At 37.5% G+C, this 15,163-nt stretch overlaps 3 protein-coding genes, 1 long non-coding RNA gene, 1 other non-coding gene and 1 pseudogene across 8 annotated transcripts in view; 3 read left to right on the top strand and 3 right to left on the bottom strand.

The window, feature by feature from the left end:
* Positions 1-2,230: 2,230 nt before the first annotated feature.
* On the top strand, positions 2,231-3,188 carry LOC111477612. The gene is made up of 3 exons (XR_002717330.1): positions 2,231-2,458; positions 2,564-2,678; positions 2,918-3,188. It is a non-coding gene; the product is annotated as an uncharacterized LOC111477612 (long non-coding RNA).
* A 1,610-nt stretch (positions 3,189-4,798) lies between these two features.
* LOC111477611 (UDP-glycosyltransferase 73C1-like) lies at positions 4,799-6,558 on the top strand. Its single transcript, XM_023121474.1, has one exon. The coding sequence runs from the start codon at positions 4,990-4,992 to the stop codon at positions 6,466-6,468; it is 1,479 nt and encodes a 492-aa protein (XP_022977242.1). The 5' UTR covers positions 4,799-4,989; the 3' UTR covers positions 6,469-6,558.
* A 346-nt stretch (positions 6,559-6,904) lies between these two features.
* On the top strand, positions 6,905-7,387 carry LOC111477633. The gene has a single exon (XM_023121497.1). It carries the CDS (start codon positions 6,905-6,907, stop codon positions 7,385-7,387), a length of 483 nt encoding a protein of 160 aa, XP_022977265.1.
* A 163-nt stretch (positions 7,388-7,550) lies between these two features.
* On the bottom strand, positions 7,551-9,249 carry LOC111477610 (annotated as a pseudogene).
* Positions 9,250-10,118: 869 nt separating this feature from the next.
* Positions 10,119-10,189, bottom strand: TRNAG-GCC. Its single transcript has one exon. It is a non-coding gene; the product is annotated as a tRNA-Gly (tRNA).
* Positions 10,190-10,921: 732 nt separating this feature from the next.
* Positions 10,922-15,163, bottom strand: part of LOC111477800 (protein SHOOT GRAVITROPISM 6) — a 31,380-nt gene continuing 27,138 nt past the window's right edge. For 3 of the 4 annotated variants that reach the window (XM_023121692.1, XM_023121693.1, XM_023121695.1), the window contains 6 exons: positions 13,442-13,540; positions 12,418-12,489; positions 12,221-12,306; positions 12,020-12,113; positions 11,595-11,702; positions 10,922-11,513 (listed from right to left, as the gene is read on the bottom strand). In XM_023121692.1, the coding sequence (XP_022977460.1) occupies positions 11,361-11,513; positions 11,595-11,702; positions 12,020-12,113; positions 12,221-12,306; positions 12,418-12,489; positions 13,442-13,540 (612 nt within the window). In that variant the 3' untranslated portion in view covers positions 10,922-11,360. The remainder of the gene's footprint in view (positions 11,514-11,594; positions 11,703-12,019; positions 12,114-12,220; positions 12,307-12,417; positions 12,490-13,441; positions 13,541-15,163) is intronic. The other variant, XM_023121694.1, reaches the window with a different exon arrangement.

Below are 15,163 nucleotides of genomic sequence, written 5' to 3'. Positions count from 1 at the left end.
ATTATGTAAAAAATGGGTATGAAATAATTTAATTTATTTAAAAAATATATAAATATTTAAAAAGATATGAATTTGGATCTCTAGAATTGGTCCCAAATAAAAGGTCGTCATTATCATCAAGTTGGTAGTTATTGACACGTGGAGAGAGTGTGATAATTTAAAAACAGATATTTTGGAAGCTTGTGTTTATTTGAAAGAGACTATTGCACCACGTGATTTCACATCCATTTTATTATTATTATTTTTCTTTAAAATTTGGTTTAATTATTTATGTTCATTATTGGAGATCGGTTCTCAGAAATTTTCTTATATTATATCCCATCTCGAGAAAAAAGAAATATATTAAAAAAAATTATTCAAATTAACTGCTTAATAGATAATTTTTATTTTTGAATAAAAATGAAAAATATAAACAATCAAATAATAATAAGAAGAAAATTTTCAAATGATGAAGGTAAGTGTTTTTATATTAGTTAAAGTTTCAATTCTCTCTCCACGTTTATTGTACTATTTTTTAAATTTAAATAAAGACAAAAAACAATTCATAATAAGATAAGAGTCGGTACAATAACAAGGTGGGCGCGAAAACATGCAGCACTTCACTCAATTATTCATACGATCTAAATACGTGTCCCCATCCCGACCACAGTGGGTTATTTCTTTAAATACGTGTCACAATCACAGTGGTAGTTTTTTCTTTTCTCTTTTTTGCATGTAGCATCTTCCATTTTCTTCATAAGAAATATATATTTCTATATTTTTCAAAAATAGAAATTTCAATGTATTTTATAATTTGAGTTAATAAATTAAAGTATTTATTAATGAAATTGTTGACTTTAGACTAATTAGTGGTTATAAATAGTAGTTTGGATTTAGTTACTTATTTGTTCATACAAATAATATTTTTTAAAATTTAGGATTTTTTTTTCATTTAACTCTAAAAAAAAATTGACAAGATATCCATAGAAGCATTACACTTGACATTAATTGAACAGACAATTAATCTTAAAACATTATTGAATGGAACGGAGAAACTCTTTCCGAGTAGGACCACAAGATTGAGCTTCAATCTAATAATTGATTCTACAAAATTGTGAATCGATCTGCACCATTAATTTTATAACTCAAAAATTTAAGTCTGAGTGATAAGAGTGTTCGTGAGTTGGGTTGAGTTAGGATGAAACATTTTTTTTGGATATAACCTAATTTTTTTTTTTTTTTATAACTCAAACAATATTTATTACAAAATGAATCCATCAAATCCAACCTTTAGGTTAGATTGGTTGGATTGGTTGGAATGGTATCTTTTTTATTCCAAATAACTCTAATTAAATAGTGAACCAACCCAGGTTAGATTGATTTGGATTATTCAAGCGGTTTATTCAATTTTTTTTTTTTTTTATAAAACTAAAATTTTAGTTAGTATGAGAATAAATAACAAAAATAAAATAAAATAAAATGTATTTTTTTAGAATCAACCCATTGTTTCAATACAAACAAAAACAAAAAAAATTGTAATAGTGCATTAGATCTCATAATTTTAAAATATCTCAATTAAGAGAGTTTGATATCATTGCACACTAACAAGTGTCTCTTTTTGATATCATTGCACACTAACGAGTGTCTCTGTTTGATATCATTTATAACGTTACAAACCTTATATTAGCACGATCAATAAAACAAAAGCCGGAAATAAAAAAGAAAAACAACCCTTAAGATGAGTATTAAATTTCTAAACACGGTAGAAGAAGAAGGATGCCTGCATTTGGGCAGATGCAATATACAGGCACAACAAGGATCTGCTCGTTGAATTCCGTTGAGGATTACCCAATTTCAGTACAGATTTTGCAGTAAACCAATTGAGTTCCATGTAACTTGAAGGAAAAGAAGAAGGATCGAGATAAAAACAAATTCCCATGTATCTCATGAGAAAATAATTACCAATTGTACAATACCAGCAACAGGAACAAGACGAACAAGGAAAAGGGAAAACAGACGACTCACCCGCCCAAAGAATCGGAGTAGCCTTTAACTCTTCTCAGGCGAAGAATCCCATCTCCATATCCCTCCGTTAAATCTTCCATTGACCAAGGGAATCCCCCCACGCCTACGAAGATTAAGAGCTCCACCAACACTGCAAAATCCGGTTCTTCCTGATTGCCTCCCCTCTCCGACTCGCTTCATTACTCTAAGGCAGGGGGTGACGACTGCCAAGCTCTATGCTGTTTCTGATCTTCTCCGCGCTGCTCTTTTTCTTCCACTCTTCTAGTGGATGAATGACTACGGACCCATTTACAGGCTCGCCGCTGGCCCTAGAAATTTTGTCGTGGTTAGTGACCCCGCCATTGCTAACCACGTTCTCAGCAGTTATGGGACTTTCGCTAAAGGCCTTGTTTCTGATGTCCCCGAGTTCTTGTCGGGGTCGGGTTTCGCGATTGCAGAAGCCCCTCTTTGGACGGTAATCTTTTTGCTTTTGCTAACTGTTCTGTTGATAAGCAAGGACAAATTGAAAATTTATCATCGTTTATTGCATTCTTAGTAACTATTAATTTACGGTGACCAGGAGAAGTGTTGAAGAACTCATTGCGAAGTGCAAAGAAATTGTGGGAGCTGAGGAGGAATATGTGAATGACGCTGATCCAAGCATCCTTTGATTTTTGCTGGTCAGTACACAAGAGGTGTGTTCTTGATAGCTTAAAGTTTTCCATTCATTACCAACATTTTGCAAAATCAATCAATATCTGAATACAGAAAGAATACTTGCATTCTTACTACAATTGAAGCAAAAATCATTTATTTGTCTCAATTATTCTTTGGTTGCCAGTTTGGAATTATATTTTGGACATGAGGAAAGTTGAACTTGTTCTTGCTTTGTGAAGTGTTTTGCACAATGTTGTAACTCCCACTTATGTTTCAGGGTTTGGGATGAAGCAGAAGAGTTTATATCAGAAAGATTTGAGTTGGAAGGTCCTGTGCCTAATGAAAGCAATGCAGATTTCAGGTACTTATTCTGTTTTTGTGTGGAGACTACCCTGTTGATTGTTTTAAATAGTACAGTAGACACTTACTAGTCGCTCACATAGCCATGCTTGGTGCAAGAAGCTTGACCCCGGGTGAGTTGGGAGGGAGTCCTACATTGACTAATTAAAAGTTTGATCATGAGTTTATAAGTAAGGAATACATCTCCCCCATAGCAAAGCCATGAGAGCTTATGCTCAAAGTGGACAATATCATATCATTGTGGAGGTCTGTGATTCCTAACATGATATCAGAGTCATGCCCTTGACTTAGCCATATCAATAGAATTCTCAAGTGTCGAACAAAGAGTGTACTTTGTTCGAGAGCTTCAGAGAAGGAGTCGAGTCTTGATAAAGGAGAGGTTGTTCAAGGACTCCATAGGCCTTAGGGAGGCTCTATTATAGTATAGTTTGTTGGAGGGGAGGATTGTTTCTCAACATTGGGTAATTAAAGGGATGACCGTGAGTTTATTTATAAGTAAGGAATACATCTCTTTTAGTATGAGTTCTTTTGGGAAAAACCAAAAGTAAAGCCATGCTCATGCTCAAATTAGGTTGATTATTCTTAAAGCATTTTAGCCCACAGAGAAAAAAGGCTTGGCTTCCCCTAACATGTGAACATGAGAGTAAAGGATGGGTAGGGATGAATACAGGCACGTGTTGAAAGGACAAATAGGAAAAGAAAGGTAAAACAAAAGGGAAAGTAAGGCCACCCATTTTTAAAAATGAACTTTTGAAATGGGCTGTCCTGTTAGATGATCAAGATTGTTTGTTTGGCCCCAAATTAAACAAATTTAGAAGGCTTAGGCCACATAATGTTTGATCTAAGATTTAAAAATGAAAAAGGAATGAAGATCTAGTACAGTGAGATGCAACTTAGGTTGAATGGAGATGAGCTGGTATGGCATCTGCGATGTTGCGGGGAAGAGGAGATGCCAATGCCAAAGGCATATCCCATGGAAGATGCTCAAAATTGCTTCCTTTTCAGTCGCTTTCTGCCTTTTCTACTCATGTTCTCTTTAACAAAAAGCCACCACAAACTCCCTTCTTAGGTCATTTCAACCTTTTTTATTGCATTAATAAACAAACCACATCCTATATAAAACCCAAACCAACCCAACATTGATCATCCGTCCCTCTCAAAGTTGCACCAACCCCACCACCCCGGATGGCGGTGGTGGTGGGTGGTGGGTGGAGAAGGAAGCCGGTGTGGTCGGGTTGCTGATGGGTTTCCTTGGTGGAGCCTCTGCTGCTGCATATTTGGTTGCCTCTGCTGGTCAGGAGGTGAGAGGTGGGAGATTGAAAGGGCAACGAACATCCTTTGGCATGTTTTTTCCAAAACTTTCCTCTGAATCTATGGATGCGCTTTTGTGGTGTGATGTTGGGATTCTGGAAGCTATGAACAGGGCAACACCACCCTCTTTTTCATTTAGAGTTTAGAATTTTACGATTTTTGGATTGGGATAGAATGTGTATGGAGTCTACATGTTTGTTTCTCAACCTCTTTAAACATCATTGTATGTCCAAGTCCATGAAATTTATGCATATTCATACCTGAGTTGTTTACTTTCCTCTTTTCATCATTGTTCAATCCCGTGTTTAATAGACATACAAATTTTAAAATGAATCTCTTAAATTGTTAAATTTGTGTCTAAACTACTTTTATTTCAAGGATCTGGGGGAGGGAATCTAACTTAGTGCTCCAAAAACTCTCTGGCATAAATAAAATAAAATACACTTATTTATTTTTCTCGATTATTTTTATTTAGTTGATGAATATATATATATTTTTGGAAGGAAGTTATAAATGTAAATTAAAAAACGGTACATATCATATCATATCCTATCTCCATGCAACAAATCTCCGTGAATATGGTTCAATCATCCAAACCAAACACAAAGATCAAAACAATCTTCAAGCCAAATCCTTTTTTTATCCGCCGAACACCTCTTCTCCAATACACCCCATCCGATGGCTTCCTCAAACTCCTCGAACAATAGCGACCTTGTTCACTTCGTGTTGTTCCCTTTAATGGCAGCAGGCCACACCATTCCCATGGTAGACATCGCCAAGCTCTTATCCCAAGCCGCTCCCTTTGTTCATGTCACCATTTTGACCACTCCCCACAACGCCACTCGCCTCGACAATTCCCTACTATCTCATCCCCGAATCCATCTCACCCTCCTCCAACTAAGTCACGCCTACCAGCACATGGACCACCTTCCCTCCTTCAACCACTCCCTCTCTTTCTTGTCCTCTCTGGCTCATGACCTCCAACCCCAAGCCCTCGCCCTCTGCAAAGCCCTCTCCCCACAACCCACCTGCATTATCTCAGACATCTGCCTCCCATGGACCCTCCACATAGCTTCCCAGATTGGGGTCCCTTGGCTGTCCTTCAACGGAGGCTCCTGTTTTGGGAATGTTGCCATGTCCAAGATTCTGGGGTCGGGGATTTGCGAGACGGTCGGGTCCGATGGGGAGTATTTTGAAGTCCCCGGGTTGGAGCATAGAATAGAGGTCAGCAAGGCTCAGTTGCCCGTTGGATTTAGGAGTGATGGGATGATGAAATTCATTAAGCTGATTGGAGAGGCTGAGAGGAAGGCTTATGGGATGGTCGTGAATAGCTTTGAGGAACTTGAGGGTTGTTATGTACGTGAGTTGAAGAAAATGAGAGGGGATAGAGTTTGGTGTATTGGGCCTGTTTCTTTGTGCAATAAACGCTATGAGGACAAAGCTCAAAGAGGTAGCGTTACTTCAAAGGACAGCAGCAATGATCAAGTGATGATATGGCTAGACTCACAACTTCCAAACTCAGTGCTGTATGTTTGCCTTGGAAGCCTACACAACTTAAAAACCCCACAACTAATAGAGCTAGGGTTGGGGTTAGAAGCATCAAAGAAGGCATTCGTATGGGTGGTGAGGGCCTCAAACAAGCTGGAAAAATGGATTGAAGAAGAGGGTTTTGAAGAGAGAATGAAAGGAAGAGGGGTTATCATAAGAGATTGGGCTCCTCAGCTATTGATATTATCACACCCTGCCATTGGGGGATTCCTCACTCATTGTGGTTGGAACTCAATCCTTGAGGGCGTAGCTGCTGGCTTGCCAATGCTCACTTGGCCTCTATTCTCAGACCAATTTCTGAACGAGAAATTCGTGGCTGATGTTTTGAATATAGGTGTGAAAGTTGGCGCTCAATATCCAGTGATGAAAATGAAAGAGGAAGGCGAAGAAGAAGAGGAGGAGGAGGGGGTGGTAGAGGTGAGGAAAGAAGACGTGAAGGAAGGCATTGAAAGGGTAATGGGGGAAGGAGAAGAAGCTGAGGAAAGAAGGAAGAGAGCAAGAGAAGTTGGGGTTATGGCTAATAAGGCTTTGGAAGATGGCTGCTCTTCTCAGCTAAACATTGCATTATTCATTGATGATATACTGAAACCAAACGACATTTCAACCTAATTTATTCCATTCTCATCTTCTAATTCCCTTTGGAAGCCTTAGTTTTTAATGCCTTATTTGATGCTTTGGACTTGTAGTTCACCATTTTGGTTCGTGCCTGAATGCAATAAACTAAATTCATCATTGCTACTAGACACAAATGCACCTAAATTTATGATATAGCCAGATACAGCAATTTAGGCACCTAAATTAATTTTTAATGTTAAAACTGTTTAACGATTGTTTTGTGTAAAAATGAAGAAAAATTGATTCCCACACGAGAATGAAGGAAGGCCTTACAAAAACAACATGTTCTTATTGGTCAGTTGAGGAAAACGGTTGAATTATTCCATTGATGAAGGGATTTAAAAACAAAAGCAAAACCCAAATTGATTACAAAGCCATTTGCTCTAAAAACAGGCACCAATTTGGAGGAAGAAGCCTAAATTACATTACAATGGCTCAACAAAACTTGGTTTCCTTCTTCCTCATCGCCGCTATCTTATTGGGTTGCCAAGCTCATGCATCTGACCTCTGCGACAAAGCGGAGTATGTGGAGCTTTGCAAGTCCGTTGTGAAAGGCGCCACCGATCCCAAAGCGGCGATCAAGACATCCATTGAGTTTCTGTTGTCCGAAACACGACGCCTCAAAGCATCGAGCGAGAAGCTCAAGAGTTCGCAGTTCATAGATGTGTGCACAGACAACTATGACTCTGCCATTGATGACCTCAACAATAGCCTCCAGAATTTGCGGAGCAACGACATAGCCAGCCTTCAAATCACCCTCTCCGGGTCCTTATCCTTCTACGAAACCTGCAACGATGCGTTGGCCGAAGGCGGCAAGGGTGTCGTGCAGGTGGCTTCAAGGCTTGTGAAACAAGATCATAAGCTTCAACATATAGCTGCCAATGCCTTGCATTTCGCTTCTTTGTTGAAGTAATTTTCCCATTAGCTTCGTGTATCAAACACACTCATTTCATTTTCGATCATCTTAATTTCAAACCTCCGATTCCCAATTTCTTATCCATATGTTTACTTCAACGGCTTTTGTTTTTTTGTATCATTTCCTCGTGCGTGGGTGCTGGGGGAAATGGAAAATTATTATTTGAAAAAAAGAACAAGAACAATAAAATTGACGATCTACCAAACAACCGAGTACACTTTTTCTTAATTGAAAAGATTTCAAATTTGATTTTAATTTTTAGAATTTTAATTTAAGAAAAAGAGGGTTGAGGAGAGCTGATTGAGCCATTACGTCTTGGATGAACAGTGAGAAATTGATATGAGAAGATCCACCATTTCCATTGCTTTGGATGCCATTTTACTCAGTTCTCTGCTTCTTCTTTTTCTTTCTTCCCCTTCTTCTCCACCATCCATCGCCATTTCAATTGCTTCCTTGATAGCTTCCTTCTTCACCAACACTCCACCTCTTTCCTTTTCCCCCCATCGCACTGCCCCTTCCACCCCTATCCTCACTCCGATCTTCAGTACCTCCACCACCAGCTTCTCATTCAAGAACTTCTCTGGAAATTAAGGTCATGTGATCATCGGCACCCGGCTGCAGATCCCTTCCACCGTCGAGTTCCACCCACAGTGCGTTACGAACCCAACGATTGACGGATGCGATAGAATCATTAGCTGGGGAGATCACCCCCTGATGATCAATCCCCTCCCTTTGATTTTCTCCTCGAATCCCTCTTCTGATACCCATTTTTCCAGCTCTGAGCAATTCTCGTCTCTGTTCTTGATAATCCAGATGAACGGACGATTTGAAGATTCTAAGCTCTGCCCAATTTGGATGAGTTGTGAAGGAATCATTCGACATAAGCTTCCGAGGCAGATGTAAAGGACTGATCTCGGGATCATCGAATCAAGCCAGTTTAAGCAATTGCTCTGTTTTATGGGAGCTCTGTTTCCCCTGTTGTATTTTCTGAACTCGTTTTGTTGCAAAGCGAAACCTGCCCAACGCACCACAGTTTCTTGTTAATTTGGCGCTGGTAAATTTCAGAATACCCATCTTCCAGCTCTGTAAAGCTATTTACCACAACCCCATAAGCTTCCTGTTCTGCCTCTCTTATTTTCTCTCGGATATCATCGAAATCAGGGGACTTTATTAAGGATCCAGGGAGTTGGGATTTTGTAATTTCGATCTTATGAGGCAATCGAGGCACCAAAAACGGCTGTTTATCAGAATCAACCGAGGTGTGGGGACTGTAGAGTTGGAGATTGAGTGTGCTCAAGAGTGAGAAGCAGCCAGTGCCATGAAATATGACCCTTGGGCATCTGAATCTGTGAGCAATTTGGGATGTCCAATACAAATACTTATCCGAAACTATGCAGGGAGGAGGAAGAAGATGATGCTCCAAGAACTGCTCCAATGGCTGCTGAAGCAAAGACAGAGCTTCGTAGAAATTCCTGAGAAGGGCACGAGATGGCAGAGCGTCGAGATCCTCGCAGCCGAGAGGGAGGCCGACTTGGAGGCAAGGGAAGGGGATTTGGAGGAGCGAAATGGGGAGGGCGGGTTGCTTAGCCCAAGCGAAGAAGGATTCGAACCTGATGGCATTGAATGGGGTGGTGACGAAGGTGACGAAGATGCCGCGATGCGTGAGGAGGGTGGCGATGTCAGTCATGGGTATCATGTGGCCTTGAGCCATGAGCGGGACTAACACAAAGTGGGGCTGAACCTGCAGCTGGTTTCTGGGGGTACTGGAAGCCATGGATGGACGCCAAACTAACAGGAAATGGTTTGCTTTTGTGGTAGAGTTTCTTGATTCTATTGATCATATGTATAACCATCAAATAAAAGTGGTTAAATTATTTTTTTTTTTTAAATAAAAAAGTCCATAAATTTATCATTTATTTTAAAAGTTTTAAAATTTATCATAAATTTATAATTATAACATTATATTATAATTTAACTAAGGAATAATCTATAGTTATTTAAATTTTTTATTTTTATATGTAGTCTCTATTATTAGTGATTAAATTAATTTGTGTGGATAAAACATAATTTCCATCAAACTTCCCAAGGCAATATCTATCCAATAAGGGTCTTCTATTGTATAAAAAGCAAAGATGACAAAAACTAAAAAAAAAAAAGTTTAATAAATAAAAAATAAAACTTCCACTATTAAAGGTAGAGATAAAAGTGAAGGAAATTTCCAATGCAATTTCCATATCCAAAGTGTATTATTCATATTTTTGGCATTTTGGTCTAAAAATAGTTGAAAAGTTAAATGTTTTTTTTTTTTTTTTTTGGTTATTTTCAAGCCTTTTCCATTTTTTTCATGTCCTAAGAAAAAATTAATAGAGTTATTTTTGTAATTCTATGTACGTAAAAGGCTTGAACTGAGTTAAAATGACGAAAGTGGATCTTTAGAGAAGATTAATGAGACAAAAAAGTACGAATAGACTTGCTTCAATGATCATTGTAAACACGAGAGGAGTGAAATTCCAAGAAATTTCATGTGAAATTATATGAAAAATGTCAATTTAAACACTACTCTCCAAATAATATACTATTTTATCATTGAATTTGTACAGGTGTGTATATATATTTATTTATCCACAAGTGTCTGTACATGTGACTTGTACCCTACCCAAGTGTAAAATCTACAAAATAACAAAATATATTGAAATACATCTCTAAACATGAAAAAAATAAAAAAAAATGCACCAGCCGGGAATCGAACCCGGGTCTGTACCGTGGCAGGGTACTATTCTACCACTAGACCACTGGTGCTTGTTGTCGTCATAGCCAGTAAAAAACTTATATCTAGTTAGTAACCACCCTGCCAGCCGAAAGGGTTGGCAAGGGCGCCAATCATGATCAATGTCATCACTCCAACGGGTAGCTGGTGCACCACCCTCCCAAATTGGTGGCCTTGCCTTATTCTCATGCATATGTTCATAACCTTATGAACAAGTAATTCTATGTTTAAAAACATATGTATAATTTTTATTTTTACAATATCATATAATTTATAATATAAAGATGCATAATATGGAGTTTAGCAACAAATTTTATGGTTTGATTTTGATTGGGTAGCTAATTTTATTGTTCTTCCAGTTGATATACATGTACCACATAAGCAGCAATCCAATTAAATCAACATCATCACGATCCAATTTCCATGAAAGGAAGCCAAATTGCTAGAAGGGAAAGAAAATCAATCCCAGCTACTATAGTAGAATGACATACTAAAATTTTAAAACTAAATTGTTATAAAATTGAAAGTTTAGGAATAAAAAATAATTTATAACCTATGACTTATTTATCAAATAAAATGACTTTTAAGCCTTTAGTTTATTTATCGAAAGAGCATTCGCGCATTGGGTTGAGACACTTTTCAAACCCCGCCCAATTGGTCTGATAGATTATGAGTTTATTAATGAGCTCAACCAAAGTTTCAGAAGGCTAGTTTGATTACATTAATAACCATCATTGAATACAATGATAGAGAATCTTGGTGACGAAACACAAAACAATGTGGTATTGGAAGAGTTTAGGGATATCCTTCCAAATGAGATAAAAAGAATTCCAACAATCGAACATCAAAACCTTGTCATTTTTAAATTGCTTAGAAACAACACTTTCCTTAAAAGTTAGAACTCAAAGAATCACTCACTCTCAAATTTTGCATCCCCAAGTTCAAATGCACAAACAGAATATACATGATTTCAAAGAAAATCATATATACAACTGACCCCGCAGACAAGAAGACACAAAATTACAGTCCAAATTACAAACTTTACAATGGTGATGTGCCCAGATTGCCACCGAATCCATCCATGTCGTCAAAGGCGTGTGATGATCGTCATCTTGTTCTTGCTGGAAACCTTCAACCTCCAGCGAGCAATCAAGAGTGTTATGTTTGAATGCATCAAGAGTTTTAAGATAGCTAATCTATGAGCTAGCTTCTAGCCAAGTCTGCGGGATCAATTCGAGCTGCTCGCCATGATAGCAAATTGGAAGATTTTAATAACAAGCCCAAGGCCGATGAGCAAGTTGCTCTTACAATTGCTTCTCCAGATCGACTCATCTTACCAACCAATAAACCAAAAACCTAATCAAAGTAATAAAATGATTTTCAGATACGACTGTAATGAATCTTAAAGTACTCAGTAGCTGATAGTTGGAGAATAACCTGCGTGTAGTGAAGGGACAGAACGTGTGGGTCATCAGTCAGAGCTAGCATACTACTAGAGAAGTAAATAGCGTTTGCCTGAATCATTGGCCAAGGTGCATCGAAAGCCTGCCACATGTCAGAAACTTTCAAAATAAGAACAAAATTGTCATAATAAAAGGTTAAGCAAAAAGACTAAGAATGTAATTTAACCTACCACTACTACTAATAAAATAATGATATAATAATTTTAATATTGAACAAAGAATAATATCAATAAGCACACACACATATCTAATATATATATATGATAGCATGGTCAAAGATGGTCCAACAAGATAAGTATGGCTGAAGACAGTCAATCCCAAGGGAGGTATCATTGCCAGGAAGAAAATAAATCCCCAATGTCATATTTCTCTTGAAGATATGTGGGTCAGAATGAATACCTTTATTGTGGTTGCCAGGTAAGAGTCAACCCTGGAGGGAAGGTACTGAGAAATTTGCTTTGAGAAATCACGGACGAAGTTTTCATAGTCATTTCTGATATAAGGCAATTAGGCATATTTATAGATCATTGCAGTGTGGAAATAAATAATATTAATATCCATTTCCAAGAGTAGGCAGCCATGTCAAACTTTATTGCTTACCGATGATCTGAATTGAACAAATGCATGTTGAAGAGGATAGGCAGCTCCTCAACTTCTAGTAATGGTGCAATCCGCTTAAAGGTATTCTGTCCCCAAATGATAATATCAAATAAAGAGGGATAAGAAACAAAAATAAGTTGTATTTCAAAGGGATAGCAGACGTTAAAATATCAATTGAAAAGATTGTTAACCATTACCCGGCAAGCTTGGCGAACACTAGTATCATCATCATAGACATGCAACACAAGGCGGGGAATAGTTGTATGAACCTGAGGCCAAAATAGTTGCAATTAAATCTAATAGAACAGTCCCCTAAAATACTCCACCAAAATATTTACACACAATAAATGTGATCGACTCCCGTTACACTAAGAGATAAAGAGTAATTCGTGAAATCTAGAATACAGATTTTTGCAATGTGAATGGCTCACACGAGTGATACCATAGAGAAAATGGTCATGTGAGAGATGCAAAACAAAGATCGATTTTTTTCTTCTGTATCAAATGGGATAAAGTACGATATTCAAATAGAGGAAAGTGGTTCCTCAAGTATACAGGATTTCTGCATGAAGACAATGCAAGAAAATGCAATTCTAAGAAAACCTATTAGCCACACGAACTCCTTTTTCCCCCACACCCGTTACCTACATGCCCCATTTATCCCTCATTCCGCCATCAATTAATATTATAGTCCCAAGCAAGATGCCTACTCTCCAAACTTCTCCAGCATGAACAATGACCTATCACATCCTCTCCCTCTAACCTGTCTCATATTTTCCATTAAGTCAAATCATCATTACATATTAGCCCCAACCGAAGTAAGAATATCAAGTCCATAAATATACGAGGAAACTGATATTTATTGAAACCAAGCCATGGCATATACATTAACTCTGTAAGAGTCCATGATCCTTATAAATCACATACAAAAAAACACAATAAAATAAGTGGAACAAATTCGTTCCAAAGAGATAAAGAAACCACAAGTAACCTGGGTGGAAAATAAGACAGAAAAAAAAAAAAGAGAAGCATAAAGGAAGTGATCAAAAAATAAGTAGACAGAGATGATCGAGTGAATTGAGGGATACTACACCACAAGTAGAAAAATGACGGGAAGTCTTCTTGAGGTTCAAAACATAAAAATAAAAGATAAAAGAAGTAAAGGAAAAGGCATGTGATTGTTATCTCAAAATTTTAGTGGGTAATTGTGGTAGGGACAACCTGCTCAAGAAACGCCTCATGTTGCTGCCCAACTCCGAAGTTACTTAATACTCCAAATGCAGCAAAGGCATTAGCTCGAATAACCGTATTCATGCAGCTCTGTCGCATACAACTCGGATTAGTTAGTTTGCAATAAACAAATTCTTGCGATAAGATTATAAGTGCACTTTTCCTTTTCTTTCTTTCTCACTTTTCTTTTTTTTTTTTTTTTTTTTTTTTTTTTTTTTTTTTTTTTTTTTTTTTTTTTTTTNGGGGGGGGGGGGGAGTGGGGACCTCAGTCAGTTTGCACAAAATAGTGGGATACATATAGCTGATTCTCACGTAAATATCTCTATTCATACATCCTACGAAGGGATCATTACTTTTTTTTTAATAAGATCACATAAATTACCAATCAATACAAAAAAAAAGAAAAAAGAAGATCAGATTTATTCCATCATTCAGGCCTTTTTAGCATAAGAAAATGTGACGGAAATAAAAAAGATCATACCTTCAACATTTACTCACATAAATTAATTATTTGAAACTAAAGTGAGTGGCAATTTTGTAAGTGCATCTGCAAGTTTAGTCTCCAAGTAAGGTACAGTGGGTGAACTAGAGAGAAAAATTCCTTCTAGAGAGAGAAAGTTCCAAAGACTCCGTTGTTTTGTTGAGAGGTGAGAAAAGTCAAAGTAGACCAAAAACTCCTCTATTTTTAGGTCGGGGTGGGTAGGAAGAGTTAGGGGAAGGAGGAAAACAAGATTGAACTTGGAGGATAAAGGAGGTAGCGACAAGGAAAGGTACCCACAATTGCACAAAATATCTTATTGTGAAAATTAACGGTTATGAAAGGGATGAATGCTCTGAAAAAAGCTGCACATAGACAACATAGTAGAATTACCCAATGTTACCAAATTAACTATATTAGAATTATCGTACCTATTGCACTCAATTTTAATTGGCCTCTTAATCAACTTGATGTCAAGAATGTCTTTATCAATGGAGATCTGAAGAAGAGGTACTTGTGGACTTACCACCTGATTTTGAGGCAGATCTCAGGATTAACAAAGTATGCAAGTTAAAGAAATCATCATACGGCCTTAAACGGCCCCCCAGTGCGTGGTTTGGAAGTTTTGAAAAAGTAGTCACGAGCTACAGTTTCATTCAAGTCAAGCAGATCCTACTGTGCCAATGGCATCTTTGTCAATCAAAGGAAGTATATTATTGATTTACTTGACTTGGTTGCAAGACAACAAAAACTTCCAATGAGCAAATTTTAAAATTGCAAGCTGGAACAGAAAAAAAGTAAGAGATAAGGAAAAGTACTGAAGACTTAAGGGGAGACTCATATACTCTTTCACATACGTTCATACATTGTTTTTGTTGTTAGTACGGTAAGTCAGTTCATGTATGCTCTTGGGCCAGCTCACTTTGAAGCAGATTATAGGATCCTGAGATATTTAAAAGTTTACACGGGTCTCATTGGGAAGGTAACACCAAAGTTAGAAGATCTACTTCTGATTATTGCTCCTTTGTTGGAGGGAATCTAGTTACTTGGGAAAACAAAAAACAAAGCGTGGTGGTTAGAAGTAGTGCTGAAGCAGAATTTAGGGTGTTAGCCCATAGTAGTTGTGAGGGTATATGGATAAGAAGACTATTGAAAGAATTAAAATTCTCTTAGATGACGCCATGCACATTTATTGTGACAACAAGGCAACAATTTCCATAGTCCAATCCAGTCCT

This window comes from Cucurbita maxima, unplaced genomic scaffold (assembly GCF_002738345.1).
Source record: "Cucurbita maxima cultivar Rimu unplaced genomic scaffold, Cmax_1.0 Cma_Scf00004, whole genome shotgun sequence".
In the NCBI taxonomy this organism is placed as follows: Eukaryota; Viridiplantae; Streptophyta; class Magnoliopsida; order Cucurbitales; family Cucurbitaceae; genus Cucurbita; species Cucurbita maxima.
The sequence above is the reverse complement of the archived record's forward strand: the minus strand, read 5'-3'. Positions and strand labels throughout refer to the sequence as shown.